The sequence below is a fragment of the Fukomys damarensis genome, unplaced genomic scaffold, assembly GCF_012274545.1.
Source record: "Fukomys damarensis isolate Sample0158 unplaced genomic scaffold, DMR_v1.0_HiC HiC_scaffold_15, whole genome shotgun sequence".
NCBI classification, from domain to species: domain Eukaryota; kingdom Metazoa; phylum Chordata; class Mammalia; order Rodentia; family Bathyergidae; genus Fukomys; species Fukomys damarensis.
In genome coordinates this window covers 43,501,105-43,521,811 of record NW_022900927.1, presented here as the reverse complement: position 1 = coordinate 43,521,811, position 20,707 = coordinate 43,501,105, and the positions used below count along the sequence as shown (strand labels likewise).

Sequence of the window (20,707 nt, the reverse complement as noted above, 5' to 3'; positions counted from 1 at the left end):
AAAAAAAAAAAAAAAAAAAAAAAAAACAGGGATGTAGCTGAGCACAGCACCCGCCTGGCAAGTGTGAGGTCCTGAGTTTGATTTCCCAATACCAGAGAAGAGAAAAAGAGACAACTACACTGAAACACATTTCTATTTTAGTTACAATTTTATTTAGTTACAATTTTTATTGATATACTTTTGCTTCTGCACAAAGCAGAACTTTTAGAATTTAATCATTAAATTCAGATGAAATGTAAATCCCTTTAAAATAGATAAAATTCATCCCAACAAAAATATCAAATATACAAATTGTTTCCAAACACCATGCTCTTGCTTGTTCACAAGCTGAAATAAAATCACTGCCAGGAGGTCGGTAGCAATCAAAAGCATTTTGATGGTTCCTTATCTTTCTTTGTAATACAACTCCAAAACATCTTTGAAAGATTAAACAGTATTTCACTGCAGATTTAAAAGAAGATTTTGAATTCTTTTGCTAATTCTCAATAACTTTATAACATTGCCAAGTAAATAATCTCTCATTATTTTATTGTAATCACATTAGGAGTTTCCCAAACAGTAATTTCTTATGGGATCTTCCAACTCCTAAAGCACTGTTAAAATAAAAGAGTTTATGATTGTTTCTAAACCAAATTCAAATTCAAAACTTAATAGTTAAGTATCTTTTAAAAATGCTGCATTCTTGTGAGCCTTAACATTTTTAATATCACTATTTTGAAAGCTACCGTCTCAAATTGCTGTTATCCTCTGTGACTGTAATTGTAGTCATGCAGCTTATCAAATCCAATTAACTGAGCTTTAGAAGGAAAAATGGACACGAGCATATAACTTCAGAAGCTCAGAAATTCTAAAATTGCAAACAAAAAGCTTCTGAAAAACAGTATTAACTAAAATTTGTTAAATCCTCGGAAAGACATTAAATTCATAATTTACTTTAAATATATGTGTTTCCTAAAATTAATGGTGGTAGTGAAAGTTTAAAAAGGAAGTAATCATGGTTTTCTCAACTCAGTGCAACTAATATTAAAATACTTACCATTTGTTAAGTGTCTGTGTTACTCTAAGAATCATAGTAAGCAAATGAACATGTGCCATCTCATGACACATTGGGCAGGAAAGAAATTACTATCCCAATTTATCTGGGAAAAAATGAACTTATTTTCCTATTTTGGATGTCAACTTTAATAAGGAAAATGAGTATTAAATAATAGTTATTTCTATTCAATTGTCTTTAATGGGTCAAAATTAAAATTATTTCCTTGCTGCTAAGTTTGGCAGTCTTGGAAGCAAAAACATAAACTCCAAGGATTGGCACTGTGCTATATTTTCTTTCAAGTTCTAACTCAGTCATCTTTATAGACCCTCAGAGGCTCTCCCTGAGAAGTCAGTATTCTCCTCTGTATCTATAGCACTTTGCATCTACAGCTCTGTTACTGCTGGAGACCTGACTCTCTGCCTCAGTACAATATGCATTACTAGGACAAAGACCATGTCTTAAGTTATTTCTGCTTCTCCAAGTGTGGCATAAGGCCCAGCTCAGAAGAGACGCTCAAAAGATGAGTGCCGAATTGAATTCAATATACTCTCATAACCCAAGCAGGAAATTAATCTGTGTTCAGCCAAATCACACTTCTTGTCTCATGGTACAGGGCTGTTGTGATTCAGTTGTCTAATACAGGAAATGAAAAGAATCATTTATCTCCTACTGAATGGAAGAAAGACTGTAAGGAGGTCCAGTCCTGAAAGAAATATTGAAGGAAATGAAAGGCTAACTCTGGAAGCTTCTCTCTTCTGTCCTCTCAACGCCCACTTACTCAGTTCTGATGCCCTCCTTCAAGTAGTACATGCCTTTTCTGCCCCCAAACCCAGTCTCTCTAGCTCTAACATAGCCATTAAGATGTTAGTCAATTTAAACCAGTACCAGGTGTCTCTCTATCCTGCTTTTGTGTTTGCCTTTGAGAAAGCAATTTCTCAAATTGCCTAAAGAAACAAGGATTCTGAAAGGAAAAAAATATTAATTTTCAGAGATAAAATTTCATATGAGGTACACATGGCACAGACTGCTTTTTGTCTCTACTTTACAGCCTGTCTACTTTTCTAAGGCCTAAAATGTGGACATAGGAGTGGTGAGCCAGTTTAGGCCCTGAACTTGTGGATATGGAGGGTGTGAGGGAGATTAATGGCAATATGTCTTTTACTATAATAATCTTTTTAATTTAAACATTCACTGCATGTTTTGATCATGCCTCATATTAAAAAGCACACATATATTAGAAATGTATTTCTTCTATCATTTTGATAATTCTATTTCATTATGAGTAGTGTCCTCTGTATTCCTACATGGTTTATTTTGTATATTTCAAACATTTCGAAAAAAAAACATTGTATACATACACTCTAAATTCCCAAAAGAGATCAGTGGCACAAATGTTTAAGAGTCCTTGTATTCTGTCTATGTTGCTATGTAAAACATTCAGGTTGTAACTGCTATACAATAAGCATTTAATAGCTGTCATTACAGTTTAAGTTTTGCATTTCCTGTTAAATTTTGCAAATTGCTCAAATGTCCAAGTTCCAGAAATATACCTTCCTCCTCTTTTTGTATAAAGAAAATATTGCAATTACGGACTGTTTAACTTACTTGCAAAGATCATTAACACAGCTGGCAATATATAAGTATGGATCGATATATTCATGGCAGCTCAGAAAAGGAAACTGCAACAGAATCTGACACTTGAAGAAGATTGCCTGTGCGTAAAAGGAAGCCAGTTACCAAAACATAGTTAATGGTACATATGTAATCTCAGTTTTTAACTTTCTATGAGACTTTGTTAACAAGAAACTGAAGATAGTTTATATTTTTAATTTTTTTTTTTTTGGTACCGGGAATCGAACTCAGGTCCTTGCACTTGCACGGCAGGCAGCGGAACCACTGAGATAAACCCCCAGCCCTTATACTTTTAAATTTTAACCAATGGTCTTCTAATTATAGATTTTCATGATAAATACTGCATTAATAAAAACCATCGCATTCAGTATTTTCAAAATAACTTTAAAGTTAATCCCCATTTAAATTACATTTCATGGATTTAATATTTTAATTATGTTGTGTCTACACTAAAAACATGTGCTGCTAAATATACAGATATCATATACGAATTTTATGTCTCCTATGACACAGTTTTTCATATCAAAGTTACCTCAAATGCCGGCATTCCACTGGAGCATGGATTTGGAAAATCTGAGGGAGTGGGCACACATCTGGAGTCATCAGGTGTCTGCACTGACCAACTATTTGCAAACATAGCAATGTCTTCTGTGTAGTCCTCTATTTCACCCAAACACACACAAATAACTGTCATCTATCATTTTCCACAAATGTAGACACTTTCTTCAACATTAACTTTCTGATCAAAAAAGTTAAACTCAAAAACTTTGTAATTACCTATGTGATGTCAAACTGTGATATTACTTTAACATATTAAAAACGAATTGAGCAATGTACCAAATAAAAGCACCATTGGAGAGAAAAGGTAAATTGCATTTGAAACAACATAGGCAAGGAATAAGGGAGCTAATCCAACATATGATGAGTGAGCAAAATATACAGTGAATGTTTACATTTTAAAATTTAGTACAGCACAAAATTGCCATCAATCCCTTTGAAAATACCCTACAAACGTGTTTATCCATCATTCTTGCCATTGTCTGAAGCCATTCCGAAAGACCTCTTCTGTGAGTTTCTTTATAAGGTGTGATAAAAGAAAGGTCAGTGTGGCTGCCAAGTGCCACCCAACAGCATGACAGACTCGCAGAATCACTACAGTGTGTCCTCACTCACCTTATCCCAGGATCTAGCACCATGCTAAGTTTGGCTCCTCTCAGATGACAAAGACCATAAAAGGTAAAGGTTTTGAATCAATAGAGGACACGGAGGTGGCCACAACATCACAACTAAAGACACAAAATGGAACTTCCAGAAATGCTTCAGGAAGTGACAAGAATAATGGGATAACCATGTTAGAAGAAAGGGGGAGTATTTCTCTGAAGGATCAATGGCAGTGTGTCTTATATTGATTATTTTTTTAAAAGCAAGCATTGATAATGTTTTTATCACATATTGTACACACTAGGAAACTATTAACCAGTCAAAGTTCAGTTTGTCTATAAAGGAGGAAAATACACCCAAAGTTAAAAAACACAAATAAAATTTTACTGCAAATATTTTTCAGATAGCTGTAGTGCTTTTGACATTAGTTAGAACCATAGTGAAGTTGTACTTCCATTTTGGGGGTCTACAACAAAAACATTTTTTTGTTGAGCTCTTCGGGACATTTCAAAAAACAATCAGCTACACAATGAAAGACTGGAAAACACATTAGGAAAAGCACAAGGTCCCAAGTTCAATCCCCAGGACCAAAAATTAAAAAAGAAGACCAAAAAGAATAGATTTTATCTAAAATGATGAATAGTGATTTTAAATATGTTCAGGAGAGAGCCCAGGCTTAAAATGTTGAACCAATCCCAGCATATTTAGGAACAAAATTTAGGAGCTCACATGCAAGTCAATGGGTTATTTTAGTGTGAACACTTGGGGCTCACAGCACCAAATCAAGTTTAAACTGTTTTGTCCTCTGGCCTCTGAACAAATACAAGGCTTAATATGGAGTCCTACATACCCTAATCCTGCCCTACACCCAGACAAGAAGTGTCTCAAATCTCGGGGATGTGACAGAACCAAACTGAATGCCATCTCAAAACTACATGTAAGACAGACTTCGGAATTGAGCTTTGTCCTCTTTCTACCACCCACTTGGGCATGGTCATAGGTCTACCACAGTTGACAATCTTACACCTCTGAATAAAATTCAAAAAAGCCTGCACCACTCTTCCTAATCATCCTCAAGATAGGGAGGGAGATAATCTCTTCATGCTGCTACCTGATATTGGGAAGATTGTTTAAATTCATTCTCTATCAAAATGCCTTGCTCCCTTAGTGTAAAATTTCCAATTTTACTGTAGCTGGGGAGACTCTGCATGACCTGGCACGTGTTCCATCTCCTACTTCTCAACCTACCCCATTCCTCCTTGATCTTCCAGCCTTGTTTTCCCTCAACTATCTACAATCACACTGGCTCTGTTACACTCTTCAAATACCCAACCTCCTTCCCACCCCAGTACATTTGTTTGCACTCTTCCTCCTACAAAACCACCCTTACTTCAGATCTTCCCTCTGCTTTGCCCCCACTTCATCTAGGTCTCTTTTTGGTTGGCCTTCTCTACAATATGATCTAGACTAATGCCAAACACAACTTGCTCTTTCTTTAATCTTCTCCTCCTGCTTTTTTTCATGTTTGTTATTTCATGGTTGTTAATAAAATTATATTTTTCCTTTTATTCATTTTATCTTTGACTATAATATGAGATGATACTATTATCTTTTACTTCATGAACAGAGAGAAATTGTCTCAGTTCTTCTGTTGTTGCATCCCTCACTTAGGATCTGGCACGTAGTGGTTGCTTAAAACATACTTGCTAGGTGAATGAAAAAATATAGGGGAGTTTGCAAAAATTATTAAATTAGAAATCTGGAGCTTTCGAATTTGTCCAGTCTACTTCTTTATCTCTGGGACTTTTGGGAGTGTTACGGGCTGAACAAAGCACAGGCATCTCTAATACACTTACTTAAAAGTGGGACAGATGATGTTCATTTTAAGTAAATTTATAGTCGCATTTTATTTCAAAATATCACTTTTTACAGTCTAACAAAACAAAATGTCACCTAATCATCCACTGTTTTAATATTTATGCATGACTTTTAATGATACTGAGCAACCTGGGCAATTCCTTAGAGTTCACTCTAATTTCAGCTTTTGAACAATGTATTTAGTTATTTTTTACTATATTGCATTAATAAAAGAGTCACAGAGTTGTTTATCATGAGACTTTAAATCCATATCTACTGGTGGTCTGGGAGCCCACTAAACTAAAATTACAGCTCTTCCTATGAAATATGCTCTATGTAGGGTAATTTAGTGTTTATATGGGGATACTTTTGGTAGTGAAGCAGAAGCATTATTAATTATTATCCTGAGAAAAATGAGTGTAAATCAAGACTTCCATATTATTGCATAGTGAGGCATAAACATGAATTATAAAAACAGAATTCTAAACTAGACAACAAATTAAAATCTTCCTATGTGCACAGAAGTTCTGAAAAGTCATTTCTTTGTGAAGTTGTCCCTGAAGGATAAGTAAGAATACAGAAAGAAATGAAATTTTAATTGTTGTTAAGAAGTTATATTCCATAGCATTCAGTCAAGCTATCCAACTCTCCTAAGACTGATGTAATCAGTACACACTGAATTTAAAAAGCAAAACAAAAAGAAAAGCATCTTACAGCTCAAGATAATACAGCTTGTCTGTATTTTTTTAAAAAGCATCGTAAAGCTTAAGATAATACAGCTTGTCTGTAGACCTTTTTTTCTTTCTTTCTTTCTTTTTTTTTTTTTGCATTTTTATAAAATGGGAAGGATAGCAGGGTAATAATCTCTTGTCACATCCTCACAAATTTTTGTTAGTTTTTTTTTAATTTTAAAAATCTCTCCTCCCACATACTTTCAAAAGTCCTGCCTTCTCCTGCCAAATCAGTCGCAATAATCCAGTTTGTTTCCTGCCAATCTTCCTTGCTACTAATCTGCCAATGCCCTTTTGCTGTTGCCTCTCTTTATCTCAATGTGAACAACTGTTTGTCCAGGTTATTGGAGTATTTCTAGCCCTTTGCTAAGATTCCTAAGCTCAGCCTCCTTTAATGTAAGAAACACAGATGCTGTTTTCTATCCTATTTCCATACATATTCCCTGGATGTCCTAGGGGAAGGTGCCCAAAACAGTCTTTTGTGTCACAAAGAACTGGACTGAATATTTTTTGTTGTGAAGCTTTGATACAGAAGAAAAATGACAATAATGACTATGTGACTTATTCTAAGTCCAAAACTTTATGTCCTAACAGTCTTAAGATTCAAAATCTGTGAATTCTTTCGCTCCAGATACCCAGCAGATGCAATATACCATTTCATGATGATCCCAATGCTTACATCTGTATTGCGTTCACGCACTTTTGAGCACTTTCATTTACATTTTCTCATTAGATATTCACAGGCTGGAAAGCTCTCAGGCTCATTATTATTATCTCCATTTTATATATGAGGAAATTGACTCCTTGGAGTCCTGCTCTCTAATGTAGCTCCTAGTAAACTAATCTTGATGATGCATTATCTATCTTGGGCAAAATGTTTGCATCTTAATAAGATTTTCTTAAAGCTATGTAAGATATTTTGAACCATTTTCATTTCCACTCTATTATAGTCTTATTGAGGCACACTTTGAGATGATTATAAATTAAATAAAATTTTATTGAGTGTTATCTACATGCCAAGCACTCTGAGTGTTTTACCTAGATTACCTCATTTGATCCTTGCAACTCTATGACATATACACTATTATTATTTCATTAAAGTTAGGATGTTTAATAAATGGCAAAGCAGAATTTAAATCCCACAGTCTGATTCCAGAGACCACACGCTAAGTGACCCTTGTACTGTTTCCTAAAACACAACATAGGGATGATTAATCTCCATTAATTTTGTAACACAAAATAAAAAGTATTATGTAGTAAATTTATACTTTCTTTTTCTTGTAATTTATTTTATCTTTTTAGTTTAATGTAATACAAATAAATATTAATAAAGAAAATATTAAAAAGAACTCTTCTTACTTCTATGAAAAAATAAAACAATTTCAAATTATACTATTGACAGCAATTGCCCACATAACTTATCTAAGCTGATCGGACCTGTAACCCAGCCTAACAGTGTCATTTACAAGCTACGTTACCTAGGACACATGACCTTGTGTCCTCTTTGTAAAATTAATAGTGCTCACCTACAGAGTGTTGAGAATAACAAAGCTTCATGCTCATATTAACTATTATTATAACTAGTAGCATCTTACTATTATTACTATCTTGTGAGTTCAGAATTAATATAGCCCTATTTTAGAGCTGAAGAAGGCAAACATCAGAAAGAGTAAATAATCAAATTACAGAATTTGTAGGAATTGAAACTAGATTCAAAGACAGGCCTGCTAGAACTAAGAACATTTTTTTACTGCACCTCTATGTTTGGACCTAAATCATTATTATGCTTTGTAATTCTCTCATTCTTTTGCTATTGTACTCTGTACATGAATTGAAACAGACTCCATTTCTAATAACACAGAAGTAGGTCTCATGACTTAGATTTAATAGATGATTTAATAGATTTAATAGTCAGTTTATAAAACCTCTGCAAGTTCTAGTCTACTTTTATATCCTGTTCACATTTTATTATATTTATAAAACTATTGTGTCAGTTATTTAACTTATTCCTATCAAGACTGCATGCAAAATACCTTTTCTCCTAAAGTAAACGTTTGATCTGAAAAAATTTGAATCACTAGAACATAAGCTACAAGCACAGAGGTATGTTTGTTTTGCTTACTGATGATCCTAAGTTCCTAGAGCAGATGTAGCCCAAGTTCCTGCCACAAAGCAAATGCTCAATTATTTTCTATGTGAATAAATGCTGTATCATGATTTAGCAAATGTAAATTGGCTCAATGTTTTGCTTTGTTGTGTTTTGTTTTGTTTTAAAAAGGGCTTCCAAAGTGATTTTCTACCCAACCTTTCATTACAATCAAGAAAGTAGGCAAGTGATAGGAATTTCCTCCAAGTCTCGTGGGCAATAACTGCTTGATCAGTGAAGGAAGAAGGCTTTCAAAAGTACTCATCTATTTCGTTTGCTCCACTTACCTTCTTGGATTATGAAATCATCAGATTGAATGTCATTGAAGTTGCCACATAGGCCACATGATTTCCCTTTATGCTCCTCAGATAGTTTAAGATAAATTCCTGATATTCCATCCCATGCCAATAAAAAGCCAAAAGTTGTTTTCACCAGAATGTAGTCGGCTAGTTTCTCGATGAAAACCTGTCCAATTGTCTGCGGCAATGTCAAACTTGAATAAAGAACAAAGACCAGGTAAGAATTATGATGAAGGTCAATTATAGATGATACATTTTCTTCTTCCAGTGACTCAGATAAAAATTAAAAGAGAATTATTGCTCAAACATATAGAATACACTTTGCCTTCAGATTTTCCAAGCAAATCATCCTATTGGAAATCTAAACTTTCTTGAAATTTTTTAATATTGAAATTAAAAAAACAATAAAAATGACTCTTTCCACATACTGATTTGGAGTTTATACTTACAAGTGGATGCTTCTTTCAAACAACCAAAAATTCACACCTGCTAATTACCAGTAATTTTTAATGTCTGAAAAACAACCTTGCCTTTTTAGAATGAGAGCTTAAATATGATTTTATTTAGAAAATATAATCTAAAACTTCTGCTCAACAATTTTGAAGTTAAATAAACAATATGCAAGAATTGCATTGAGTTCTGATTTTAATTTTATTTTCAGTGCTCTACAAGAAAATAGGAGTTTCTGTCATCAAAACGTCACTTTAACATAAGTAATTGTTTTCTGAATGTCTAGGGATGATTAATTACAATTTACATTTTAATGTAAAATATTTGAGGGATATAATATTCTTTTCATGCAGTATTACCTAGAGATTATATTCCTAACCTCTAAATTGGATATAATTTTACATATTTAAACAAGAATTAGAATATTTACATTCCTGATGTAATGTCTAATTTTTCTACTTAAGACAAGTATGTGCACATACAAAGAAAATGGGAGCATAAAACGATCAGAATTAAACAATTGGACATTTTAAAAGCAAAGTCACCTAGAAGGCATATGAAAGAGTACAGTTTTTCTCCCATCCACAAGTGCTGCAGAAAAAAGCAGGTGCTAATAATGAAAGAAATTGGAAAACAACTCATTTCCATTAAAACAGCCATATAAAATAATATTATTATAAAACTTAATGTGAGTGAGATAGGTGGTTAATAGCTATGTTTATACATTTCTCTCAAAAAAATTCAATTGGTGATTTCTTCTCCAGAGAGAACATGGCCACATGTAATAAAAACTATAAAATTAAACATAATAGCGTTCAAAAAATGATAATCCTTAAAGAAGCAAACAATATAAAACATTTCTAACCATTCACATACTCATGTTTACTTTGTTTTGTTTTGTTTTGTCTTTACAATACTCGAGATCGAACACAAGGCCTGGTAAACATTAGGCAAGCGCTTTTTACCTCTGAGCTACTTCCCTAGCCCACAAAAATTTTTGCAGAGAAATATTTCCATAAAATTAGTTCTAAACATAGGAAAATAACTAAAAGTTAAAGACTATTTAATTAAATATATTCTTATTAAAATTATAAATATAAGCTATTCATAGTCAGTAAGAAACAACACTGAAGAAACCTCACTTGCTTTGAGTTTGTAAGTTTATAAAAACTATACTTTAAAAAAATGAATCTAAACTATACTTTAAAAAAATGAATCAGTGAATCTTGCTGGGGATTTAACTCAATGGTGCCACTGCCTGTCCTGAGTTTCATCCCCAGTACCAAAAAAATTTTTTTAAAAACAAAATAAAGTATGACTTTTAAAAAAATGAATCTTGGGCCAGGATTTAGTTCAGTGGTGCCACTGCCTGCCTAACAAGCACAAGGTCCTGAGTTCAAACCCTGGTACCAAAAAAAAAAACAAAAAACAAAAAACAAAGAATCTTTCTGAGTGTGGTCCATACTGGTAATCCCAGGAGGCTGAAGCAGGACAACTGCTACGAGTTCAAGGCAAGCCTGAACTATACCACAAGATACTGTCTCCAAAATAAAAATGAATCTTGTTCTATAAACATTTTATAGTAATGTGATAGTAACTGATAAAACTATAGTTTAATTGTGGGTAATTTTTGTTGTTGTTGTTTTTGTCACTTAGTCACTTGGACTTTCATAGCAAATTTAATTAAATGCACAATTTTTTAAAAGAAAGATAACTTTAAGAAACTGATTATCTTGAAGTTTATAACATAGAAGAATGCTGCAGAGAGGAGGGGATAATAGAGCTACATGAATGAGTCTAATACAAACTCCAGTGAAAATAAAGTGAGTTCTGAATGTATATTATAACAGGAAATATTAAAATGTAAACCAAAATGAATACATAGATTAACACTAAAAAGAATTCAGGAGCTCATTTGTGCCCCAAGCCCTTATTTCTGAGGTGAGAGAACTGAAGTCAAGAGAGGTAGGCCTTACTGTGCACAGCCATACTTGGTTGAGTACATTTTGGCAAATATTTCTCTAGCACTTGCTGAAAGTTGGGCCCTAGGCCAGAAACAGCATTAGTATAAACAGCATTACTGAATAATAAGAAAATTACCCTTTCTCTGTCATACAACTGGAAGTCTTCATAGAAATACTTCTTTCTTTTTATTAAAACTAAATGTTGTGTCTTCTATTTAACACAGTTAATATTCCTAAAAATCTATCTGAATGGTATCTCTGTTTTACAAAATATAACCATTTTGGGGTGCCTGATGTATTACCACAAATCCCATATTGTGAATCTTCAACTAACTAATTAAATCATACATAGAAACTACAGGTTCAACTACATTATCTTCAGTGCAATTGCTAAGGTTTTTTACAAGAAAATAATAAAGAAAATAAGCCCAGAGAGGTGGAGAGTTAGCTCCTGGTGCCAGATTATAACAAAGCTCGACTGGTGCTTGGTCCAAAGCCATTCTCTTTGCTGCCTCCTGAGCAATCTGAACTGAGAAAAAGCATCAATATTGGAAATAATCCCCATGGGCCAAAGGTTTGATACTGAATTCTGAATGATGGATAAAATTGTTCTATCTCACAATTTACTTTTCTGGCATAACTCAGGTAGGAAATGTTTAAAATTGAGTGTCTCTGTAATTATTGAGACTGCAAGGTAGATTATTCTGCAGTATTTCTAGTTTAAAATGCATAAAGCCTTCTGTCAAGTGTATAAACATCTTTTCCCAAAACTCTCAGGTTATATTCTTGGCAACCAAGAAGCCAGAATCGGCTCCTCTCTGATCTGTTCTGTCAGAACTTCAGTAGAAAATCTCAAGGGACATTCAAACCTCTTTTACACAAGCTTGGAAATGACTCCTAGAATCCTTTCCAAACTTAAATCAATTTTTGTAAGATCCTGCCTTAAAAATGGTATTTTTAAAATGGTATTTAAGAAAGACAGCAAAATCATCAGAGTTGAACTATAAAGAGACGTTTTGAATTTCTGAGGGATAAATAATAAGTTATTTCTACCTTTGTAGACACATTTGTATCTGCGCAGTTCTCAGGAAGGTTAAACTGGTCAGATTTCTAACTACTTGGTGGCCTCAGAACCTACTTATGTTTGGCTACCTAGGTGGTACAACTTTGAGGCTAATGTTAGAGAAGAAATCTTTCCTATTCTCCACAATTCACTTTCGGTCTGAGATACTTAAAAATTCTTTTAATTCATGATGTTATTTTTATTATATTATACAGCATAACCTACCTGATTCCATCCTTTTTAATTTCGTGACCATAAATTTCAATTTCCTCTTGGTTTGAAAAGAATAAGCTGATTGCTCGATAACAAGAATACACTGAACCAAAGCATTTGGGGCTGTTATGAACCTTTGAAGTAGAAAAACAAAAGAAGGTATAGGAAGCAACACCAAACACAAATATATAACATTCATTTGGGTTTCTAAAATTACAACATTTGTTTACAGTTCTATAGCACCCCTTAGTCTCATGACTCTATGCAGAAAGTTATGGCCACATTTATAATTTTTGAAAGAAAAGAAATGTTTATCTCAAAAACTGATAGAATCAACATCTTAAAAATACAAGTTAATTCAGTGTATTTTTAAATTGATCCAAATTTCCGTAAGTTAGACATTAGTATTCTGAAGCTACAGGATACACATTGGAAGAAAATAGTTCTGATAGGAAAATTATAGAACACCACAATAAAACACATTTGTAAGTTTTATGCTCATATTTTTTTACCTGTTACAGAATAATAAGACAGAGCTTCAAATAGCACACTAAATCAAGCAACATTTTTAAATGATCATGACATCACTAAAAATAAAATTGATTTTTATTTGTTTTTATTTCTAAGCATTTTAGGGAATGATAAGAAATTTGGTTTGCTAGTCAAAAGAAAAATAAAGAAAGGGAGATAGTAAATGTAGAGGGGAAAAAAGCAGAAATGAGAAAAATGAATGTTAGATTCTCATTAGAATTAATTTCAGAAGATTGAAAAAAGTAGAATATAAATAATGAAACCATAAATAACTGGAGGAAAGATATCTGTAAAGGATAGATATCTACAAATGACAATGAAATTTCAAACATAAAACCAGTGAGAAAAATCACCAATAATGAGACAGATTTCAAAGATTGTAGCAATCTAATATATGAATTTAATGTTTAATCAGTACATTTTGTGGATCACCCACTATGTACTAGGCACTGTTCTAGATCCTTGAGATATAGCAGTTAACAAAACAGACAAAAACTACTTTCCTTCAAAAGCATACATTTCCTTACAAGAAGACAGTTTAAAATATAACAAAATATAGCTAAAATGCATTCTGACATGCAATGTCAAGGAAAAATATTCAGGGAAAGGAGACCGATTGTATGTGTCACTGCTTGCTGGGCAAATTTAGGCTGAGTAGCCACTTTCTGAAGTGGTGAGATTCTGGTAAAGATTGATTGTGATAGCATGCCAAAATGGAAATCTAGCAGCCCCATACAGGAGAATGGAATATGAGATACAAAAGTCTGAAAAGAAAATATAACAAAAAGTGTTCTCAATAACCAGGAATCCAGAATCTGGCCCGAGACAGAATGTTGGAGGCCTCTTTGTTGGACAAATAAATGGGAAAAAGGCATAGACACACTAATGTTTGGGCTTTTACTTAATGAAACTGGAAGATCCCTGCTCAGTCTCACACTGTCTAAACAAGACTCTTCCACATATTAAGAGTTTCAATCAGTTGTGCGAGTTCAGTTCTCAAAAGTGAACAGATACTCACAGATCATTAATCACTTCATAAAAGTCTGCCACATGAAAAGCAGACCAAATAAACAAAGAAAAAAGTCAAAAATCAAAATTAAAAAATAGATTAAAATAAAAAATAATTTGGAAAAGTAAAAAAACTTCCAAAAGTCATAACTAATATCTTATAAAGTAAAGTGAGTATATGCCATCCATAAAAGAAGACTAAAATGAAAGTCTAGGACTAAAGCTAAATAACTGGATATTGACAGCAAGGACAGGATAAATTTGTACCTAAAATAGAAATGTTGGGGATAAATATCGAAGAGTTGGAAAGAAATATCCCAAAATGTAGAACAAAAAAAAGCAAGAATCAACAACAAAATTAAGAAACCACTCAGTTCAGGAGTTCTAAAATATAAGCAATAGAATTTCTGAAAAAGAAGAAGAAAGAAAATTAGAAAATAAATATTTCTCTTAAACTGAAGGAATTGCAAAGCTTAAGAGAGACCCATTAAAGTGACCAGCACAAAAAGAAGGAAAGAAGGGAGGGAGGGAGAGAGGGAGGAAGGGAGGGAGGAAGAGGGAGGGAGGGAGGGAGGGGCTCTTACATAATAATGAATTCCAGAATTCTGGGAACTTAAAAAAAATTAAAGATTTTCTTTTTGTAAGAGAAGAGGGAGAAAGTTATATGTGAATGATCAGAAAAGTGAATTCAAAATTCTGAAAGTGAGAGGAGGGAAGAAGAGGAGAGGAAAGGGAATTTAAAAAGAGAAACAAACAAACTGTATTATGTACATGTACTTATTCTCCAAGGTGATTGTGAACTGCAGATAGTGCAACGGGTACTAATAAATTTTTCCATTAAGTTTATTGGTACATTTAAAGCAAACAATACAGTTATATTCATCATTGGGATCTCGTACCTTTACATGATGTATCTTGGTTCTTGCTTTTTCCCCACACCCCTGCTCTCCCTTGACCCTCTTCACCCTTCCCTATTTACAATGACTTTGTTTCCATTTTTTCCCCTTTTTCACATTTTTCTTTTCCTTTATTTCCTTTCCACTCCCCTTCCCACTTCCCGTTTAGCCATTTTCTCCCTAATATTTTTTTTATTCTGAATGTGTCTTCAAAATTATAATCAATGTTGCATAATTGTCACATTCAGGCACAATTTTCCATGAAAGTGCCATCCCTTTCCGGAAAGTAACTTGTAATCTAGTCATCAAAAATATAAACAAAGAGGAAATGGATACCTGTTCAAACACCACTACAAACCATACTGGCTGCATGTTCTGAGCAACAGTAAATTTTTAGGGACTATCTCTCAAGCCTAGCCAAAATTCCCAGATCATTAGCCACTTGCTAGGATCCACAAAGCAGAAAAGCCAATGCAGGAGGCAGAAGGACAAAATTTTCCAGGAGGACAATGAAAAGAAATCCAAGTGCTAGGTGCATAGCAGGCCCTGAAGGCAGCCAGTTTTGATCTAACTACACTGGGAAAGAAGAATCAAAGAACAGACATTTCATGGGGAAAGATGAATAGAGACACTGCCAAAATTGAGAAGTTTTATAGATAGAGATTTGGAGGGAAAATTTTGGTGATTGGAGCAAAGAAAAAGTAGCAAGCCAAAGAAAGGGAGGACAACATTTACCCTAGGAAAACGTGAGAGAAATACAACCACATAACCTATTGGGGTCAGCTGTAAAGAATATTAATATAGTGACAATAATGTAAAAACTACATGTCAGATTAATGGAAAATAGTCTTAAGGAAGAGGAAAAGAGATGAGGTACAATGTATGCGTCTGTGTGTACGTGTGTGTGTGTGTGTGTGTGTGTGTGTGTGTGTGTGACTAAGCATGAAGTATGGTGTCATTAAGATGATTCCTCATTTTTTTGTCTCAGGAAGTTAATAAATGTTTTAATTTTCAAAAATGAAGAAATTATAGCATATTTTTATGTAACATGAAATTCAGAAGAAGCAGCTAAAAAGGTTGAAATAATTGTCTACAATTATTCAGCTGGCATGGGGCATGGAGGAAGAGAGGGCTACTTTTTGCTATATGTGCCCTGATGAAATCTTTTAAATTGTACATATGTACTATTTTCATAAGAATTAAATTTAATGAAGAAAAATCAGTAGTATTAAGTTAAAAATATAAATGTATTTGTTAATATATATTTTTAAAATACTATTTTTTACAGGACATCATTACATTTGTTGTGGAAAGTTGGTAGATAACACACCTTAAGTTGTTTTACATCTCTTTCCCCTACCCTCTCTCTCATTTCCATCTCTTAATCCCCTTCCCATTTGCAAAAAGTCTATCTCCATGTTTCCTAAATTAAAGAGTAAAATGCAATAAGGGAACGGTAATAGGAGAAAAGAAAAAAAATATGAGAAAATGAAAAAATGGAAAGGGGGGAGGAGGGGGTGAAGAGAGGGCAGAGACAAGGGGAAAAAATGAAGAACCAAGACCTGTCATGTAAAGGTACAAGATCCCAGTAATGAATGCAACTGTACTGTATACCTAAAATGTTCCAATAAACTCAATTTTTTAAAAATAAAATGTCCTGCAAAAAAGAGTAAAATGCAGATTTTTTTAGAAGTCTAAATTTCAAAAGTAGAATATTATTAAATTATTTGAGTATTCATGCATTGGAACTAACACAGCTAATAAAATACTTGTTTATTAAGAAAATTTGACATGGGAGAAACATCTCAATATAATATTAAATAAAAATGTGGGAAGGAAACAAAAGACCTCTACAATGAAAACTACATCACTCAGAAAAAAGAGATCAAAGGGGATATAAGACAATGGAAAGATATCCCTTGCTCCTGGGTAGGAAGAAGCAATACAGTGAAAATGGCCATAATACTAAGACTATTATAAAGATTCAGTAAAACCCCAATTAAAATTCCAACAGTATATTTCACTGAACTAGAGAAAACAATCCAAAAATTCATTTGGAACAAGAGGAGACCTAGAATAAAGCAATTCTAGGCAACAGAGACAGCAGGGGTATCACAATCCCCAACTGGAAACTAGACTACAAAGCTACTATGATAAAAACAGCATGGTTCTGGCAAAGAAACAGACCCACGGATCAGTGGAATAGATTGGAAGATACTGAAACAACTCCAGACATACTCAGCTACCTCATCTTTGACAAAGGAGCCAACCATCTTCAGTGGAGGAAAGATAGCCTCTTCAATAAATTGTGTTAGAAAAGCTGGATTTCAACCTGCTAAAGATTAAAACTAGACCCTTATCTTTCACCATGCACTAAACTAAAAACCAAATAGGTTAAAGAACTAAATATCAAAACAGAACCACTAAACTTGCTGGAAGGTAAGTTAGTCAAAACCCTTGAAGGCATTGGCATAGGAAAAGACTTTATGAGCAAATCCTCAGTAGCATGGTAACTAGCACAAAGAATCAACAACTGGGATCTCATCTTTTTAAAAAGATTCTGCATGGAAAAAAAAATACCAACTGAGCTAAGGGACAGTCTACAATGTGGGAAAAAAATTTTACCAGCTGCTCCTCAGACAAAGGACTACTATCTAGAATATATAAAGCACTCAAAAAATCAGCTCCCCCCAATATAAAGACCCAATTCAAAAATGGGCATCTGAAATAAATAGATATTTCTCAGACAAACAAGTAAAAGCAGCAAACAAATACATGAAAAAATGTTCAACATTACTGGTCATTCAAGAGATACAGATGAAAACAACACTGAGATGCTACCTCACCACAGAAAGAATGGCTGCTATCAAGAAATCAACCAATAACAAATGCTGGTGAGGTTGTGGGGAGAAAGGAACCCTTCTCCATTGTTGGTGGGAGTGCAGACTGGTGCAAGCACTGTGGAAATCAATATGGAGATACCTCAAAGAACTAGGATTAGAAGTTCCATTTGATACAGCCATCCCTCTGCTGGGTATCTTTCCAAAAGAATTAAAAGAATCATACCACAGTGATATATGCACACCCATGTTTATAGCAGCACAGTTTGTAATAGCTAAAACTTATAAACAGCCCAGTTGCCCATCAGTTGGAGACTGGATAAAGATGTGGTTTTTCTATAAAATGGAGTTCTACTCAGCCATAAAGAATGAGAAACTAAAGCCAATCATAGGAAAATGGATGCATATTGAAGCCATACTCTTAAGTGAAATAAATAGGATACACATGTATAAATACTGAATAGTTTCTCTGATGTGAAAAACTAAAAGTGTAAATAAGATTCAAAAGATATAATTGATAATGCTAAATAGGAAAAAAAAGGGGCTAAAGAAGTAGGGGGAGTGAAAAAAGTAGGGCAAAGGAAATAAGGGGAAAGAAAAAATATGAGAAAAGGAAAAAATGGAAAGAAAGTCTTTGTAAATGGGGAAGGGAGGAGAGGGTGAAGGGAGGACAGGGATATGGGGAAAAAATAAGAACCAAGATCTGTCATTTAAGGTGCAAGACCCCAGGGCTGGGGATTTAGCTCAGCAGTTCAGTGGCCTGCCTTGCAAGCTCAAGGAGCCGAGTTCAATCCCTGGTACCCCCCCAAAAAAAAAGGTACAAAACCCAAATGATGAATGTTAACTGTACTTCATAGCTAAAAAGTACCAATAAACTCAATGAAAAAAATAAAAATATGTGACAGAAAATTATAATTATAATTATAATTATTTTAATCTTATAAATATGCATAAAATTCAGAGGGAAAAAAATTCTGGTAGGAAATCTATGAAGACTAGCAATGGCAACTCTTAACTAATAATTTTAATATTATTTTTGGACTGAATTTCTAAATTTTCTACAAAAGAAGCCAACTACTTTTAAAACTGGGAGAAGAAGACATTTAAGTTAAACAGGCTTATCAATTCAAAAGCAAAGTTCATCCATGAAAACAGGACCAAGTAAAAACAATATCTGCTAACTCTAGAGGCATGATTGAGCATTGTGTTATTATCAAAGGATGGTTTATCTAGGTGACACTTTAGTCCTCATAAGAGTAAGATGCTGGACAAGATCATTTCAAAGAGAGAGTACAAGTAACAATACTAGTGAGAGAGTGGAGAAGTTAACAACAGTGAAAAAAGAGCAGGTGCCCTGTAAGCACTGAGGAGGAGCCTATCTAAAGAGCCCCCTAATTTCTTATCCCTACTCCTTATCCATTAACTTTTTTTTTTCCTCATTGAGTTTATTAGCACATTTTAGGCATGCAGTACAGTTACATTCTTCATTGGGATCTTGTACCTTTACGAGACAGGTCTTGGTTCTCATTTTTTCGCCATTTCCCTGCCCTCCCTTCACCCACTACTCACCTACTTACAAAGACTTTGTTTCCATTTTTTTATTTCAATACACCTCATTACTTTTCTCTGCCACAGACCCTGGAAACAGTCCTAGTTTTAACCCGTAACTCAGTTCAGTCAAATAGTATGAATCTACCTAGAAATTGTGTGATTCATGTTCTCCATTTCATAAATGTCAGTTTGTGCCAAGGGTGCCATTTAAGTTAATTTAATTTAATTTTACTTTACTTTATTTGTACTGAAGATCAAACCAAAGGCTTTGTATATATAAAGCATGCACTGTACTACTGAGGTATAACCCGAGCCCATAGGTACTCCTTTTTAAAAAATCAAAACAGGTTGGCGTCTCAGTAGAAATGTCAAGAAGAAGTAAGTGTAACTTGGTTTATGCCTGCTCTCATGCCTCTCCCCTTCAAAAGGATCAAATGAAATCAGAGATACTGACTTGAGGTGATATTATAACTTCCGTGACACCACTTCTGTATTGCCTATTAAGATTCCTAACATGGACGCAAATTCCATTTTTCATAGTACTGTGCTTCATCTCAATAGAATTACTGAACAATATAGCCATTAATGTGCTTCGTTCCATTAAAAAGTAAGTCCTAAGCATTTATTATGTGATTATTACCTATTTTCCATCATTTGTCCAGTAATTGTTAAATACATACTTTTCTGAAAATAAATTTTAGTTTACTTATATCCAAGGACCACCTACCCATACTGTATACCGAGGCTCCAAATCACCACAATCCTTTGCAAAAATATATGAACAGTTTCCTGGGAAGTAATAGTATATACCATCAAATGTTTCAAAATGATACTGTCCCCAGGTTTTGCAAATCCCGTCTCTTCCACTGCCCATGTTTGGGACTGAAAAGAAATAAGATGATGTTTAGTATAATAAGACAAAAGATGCCTGCTTCTAGTAATATTCAGACACAGTAGGATATTCTAATTTTTACTGACATAAATATTTTCTTCTTTGGTGTTCTGTATCACAGGAAGAGATAACTAGCAGGAAATTACCAGGTGCTCTCAAAACTATCAAACTCCTTGAAGCAAAATAGGGCTGCCAGTTGTGGTGAAGAAAGGATTTATGATAGAGGCTTCCTTAATTTTTGCTTCCAAAGAAAGACTAGGAGAAAGGAAAAGTAGGGAAAAGGGCAAAGGAAAAGAAGATGACTATGGCAGACAAATAAGGGGGTCAGAAAAGAAAAATAATGTCACTGAATATTCAAAAAATAACAATAGGAAGCATTAAAGAGGTCTGGTCTCCACAATTCTTTCAAAAATATCCTTATGATATTCAAAGAAAAA

General features: G+C 33.8%; 1 protein-coding gene across 1 annotated transcript in view; it reads right to left on the bottom strand.

Moving 5' to 3' along the window:
- Otogl (otogelin like) overlaps positions 1-20,707 on the bottom strand; it is a 175,203-nt gene that overhangs the window by 113,598 nt on the left and 40,898 nt on the right. Inside the window, exons 7-11 of the mRNA XM_010643722.3 lie at positions 20,106-20,260; positions 12,565-12,686; positions 8,851-9,056; positions 3,201-3,328; positions 2,642-2,748 (exon numbers count right to left, since the gene is read on the bottom strand). Coding sequence (XP_010642024.1) covers positions 2,642-2,748; positions 3,201-3,328; positions 8,851-9,056; positions 12,565-12,686; positions 20,106-20,260 — 718 coding nt within the window. The remainder of the gene's footprint in view (positions 1-2,641; positions 2,749-3,200; positions 3,329-8,850; positions 9,057-12,564; positions 12,687-20,105; positions 20,261-20,707) is intronic.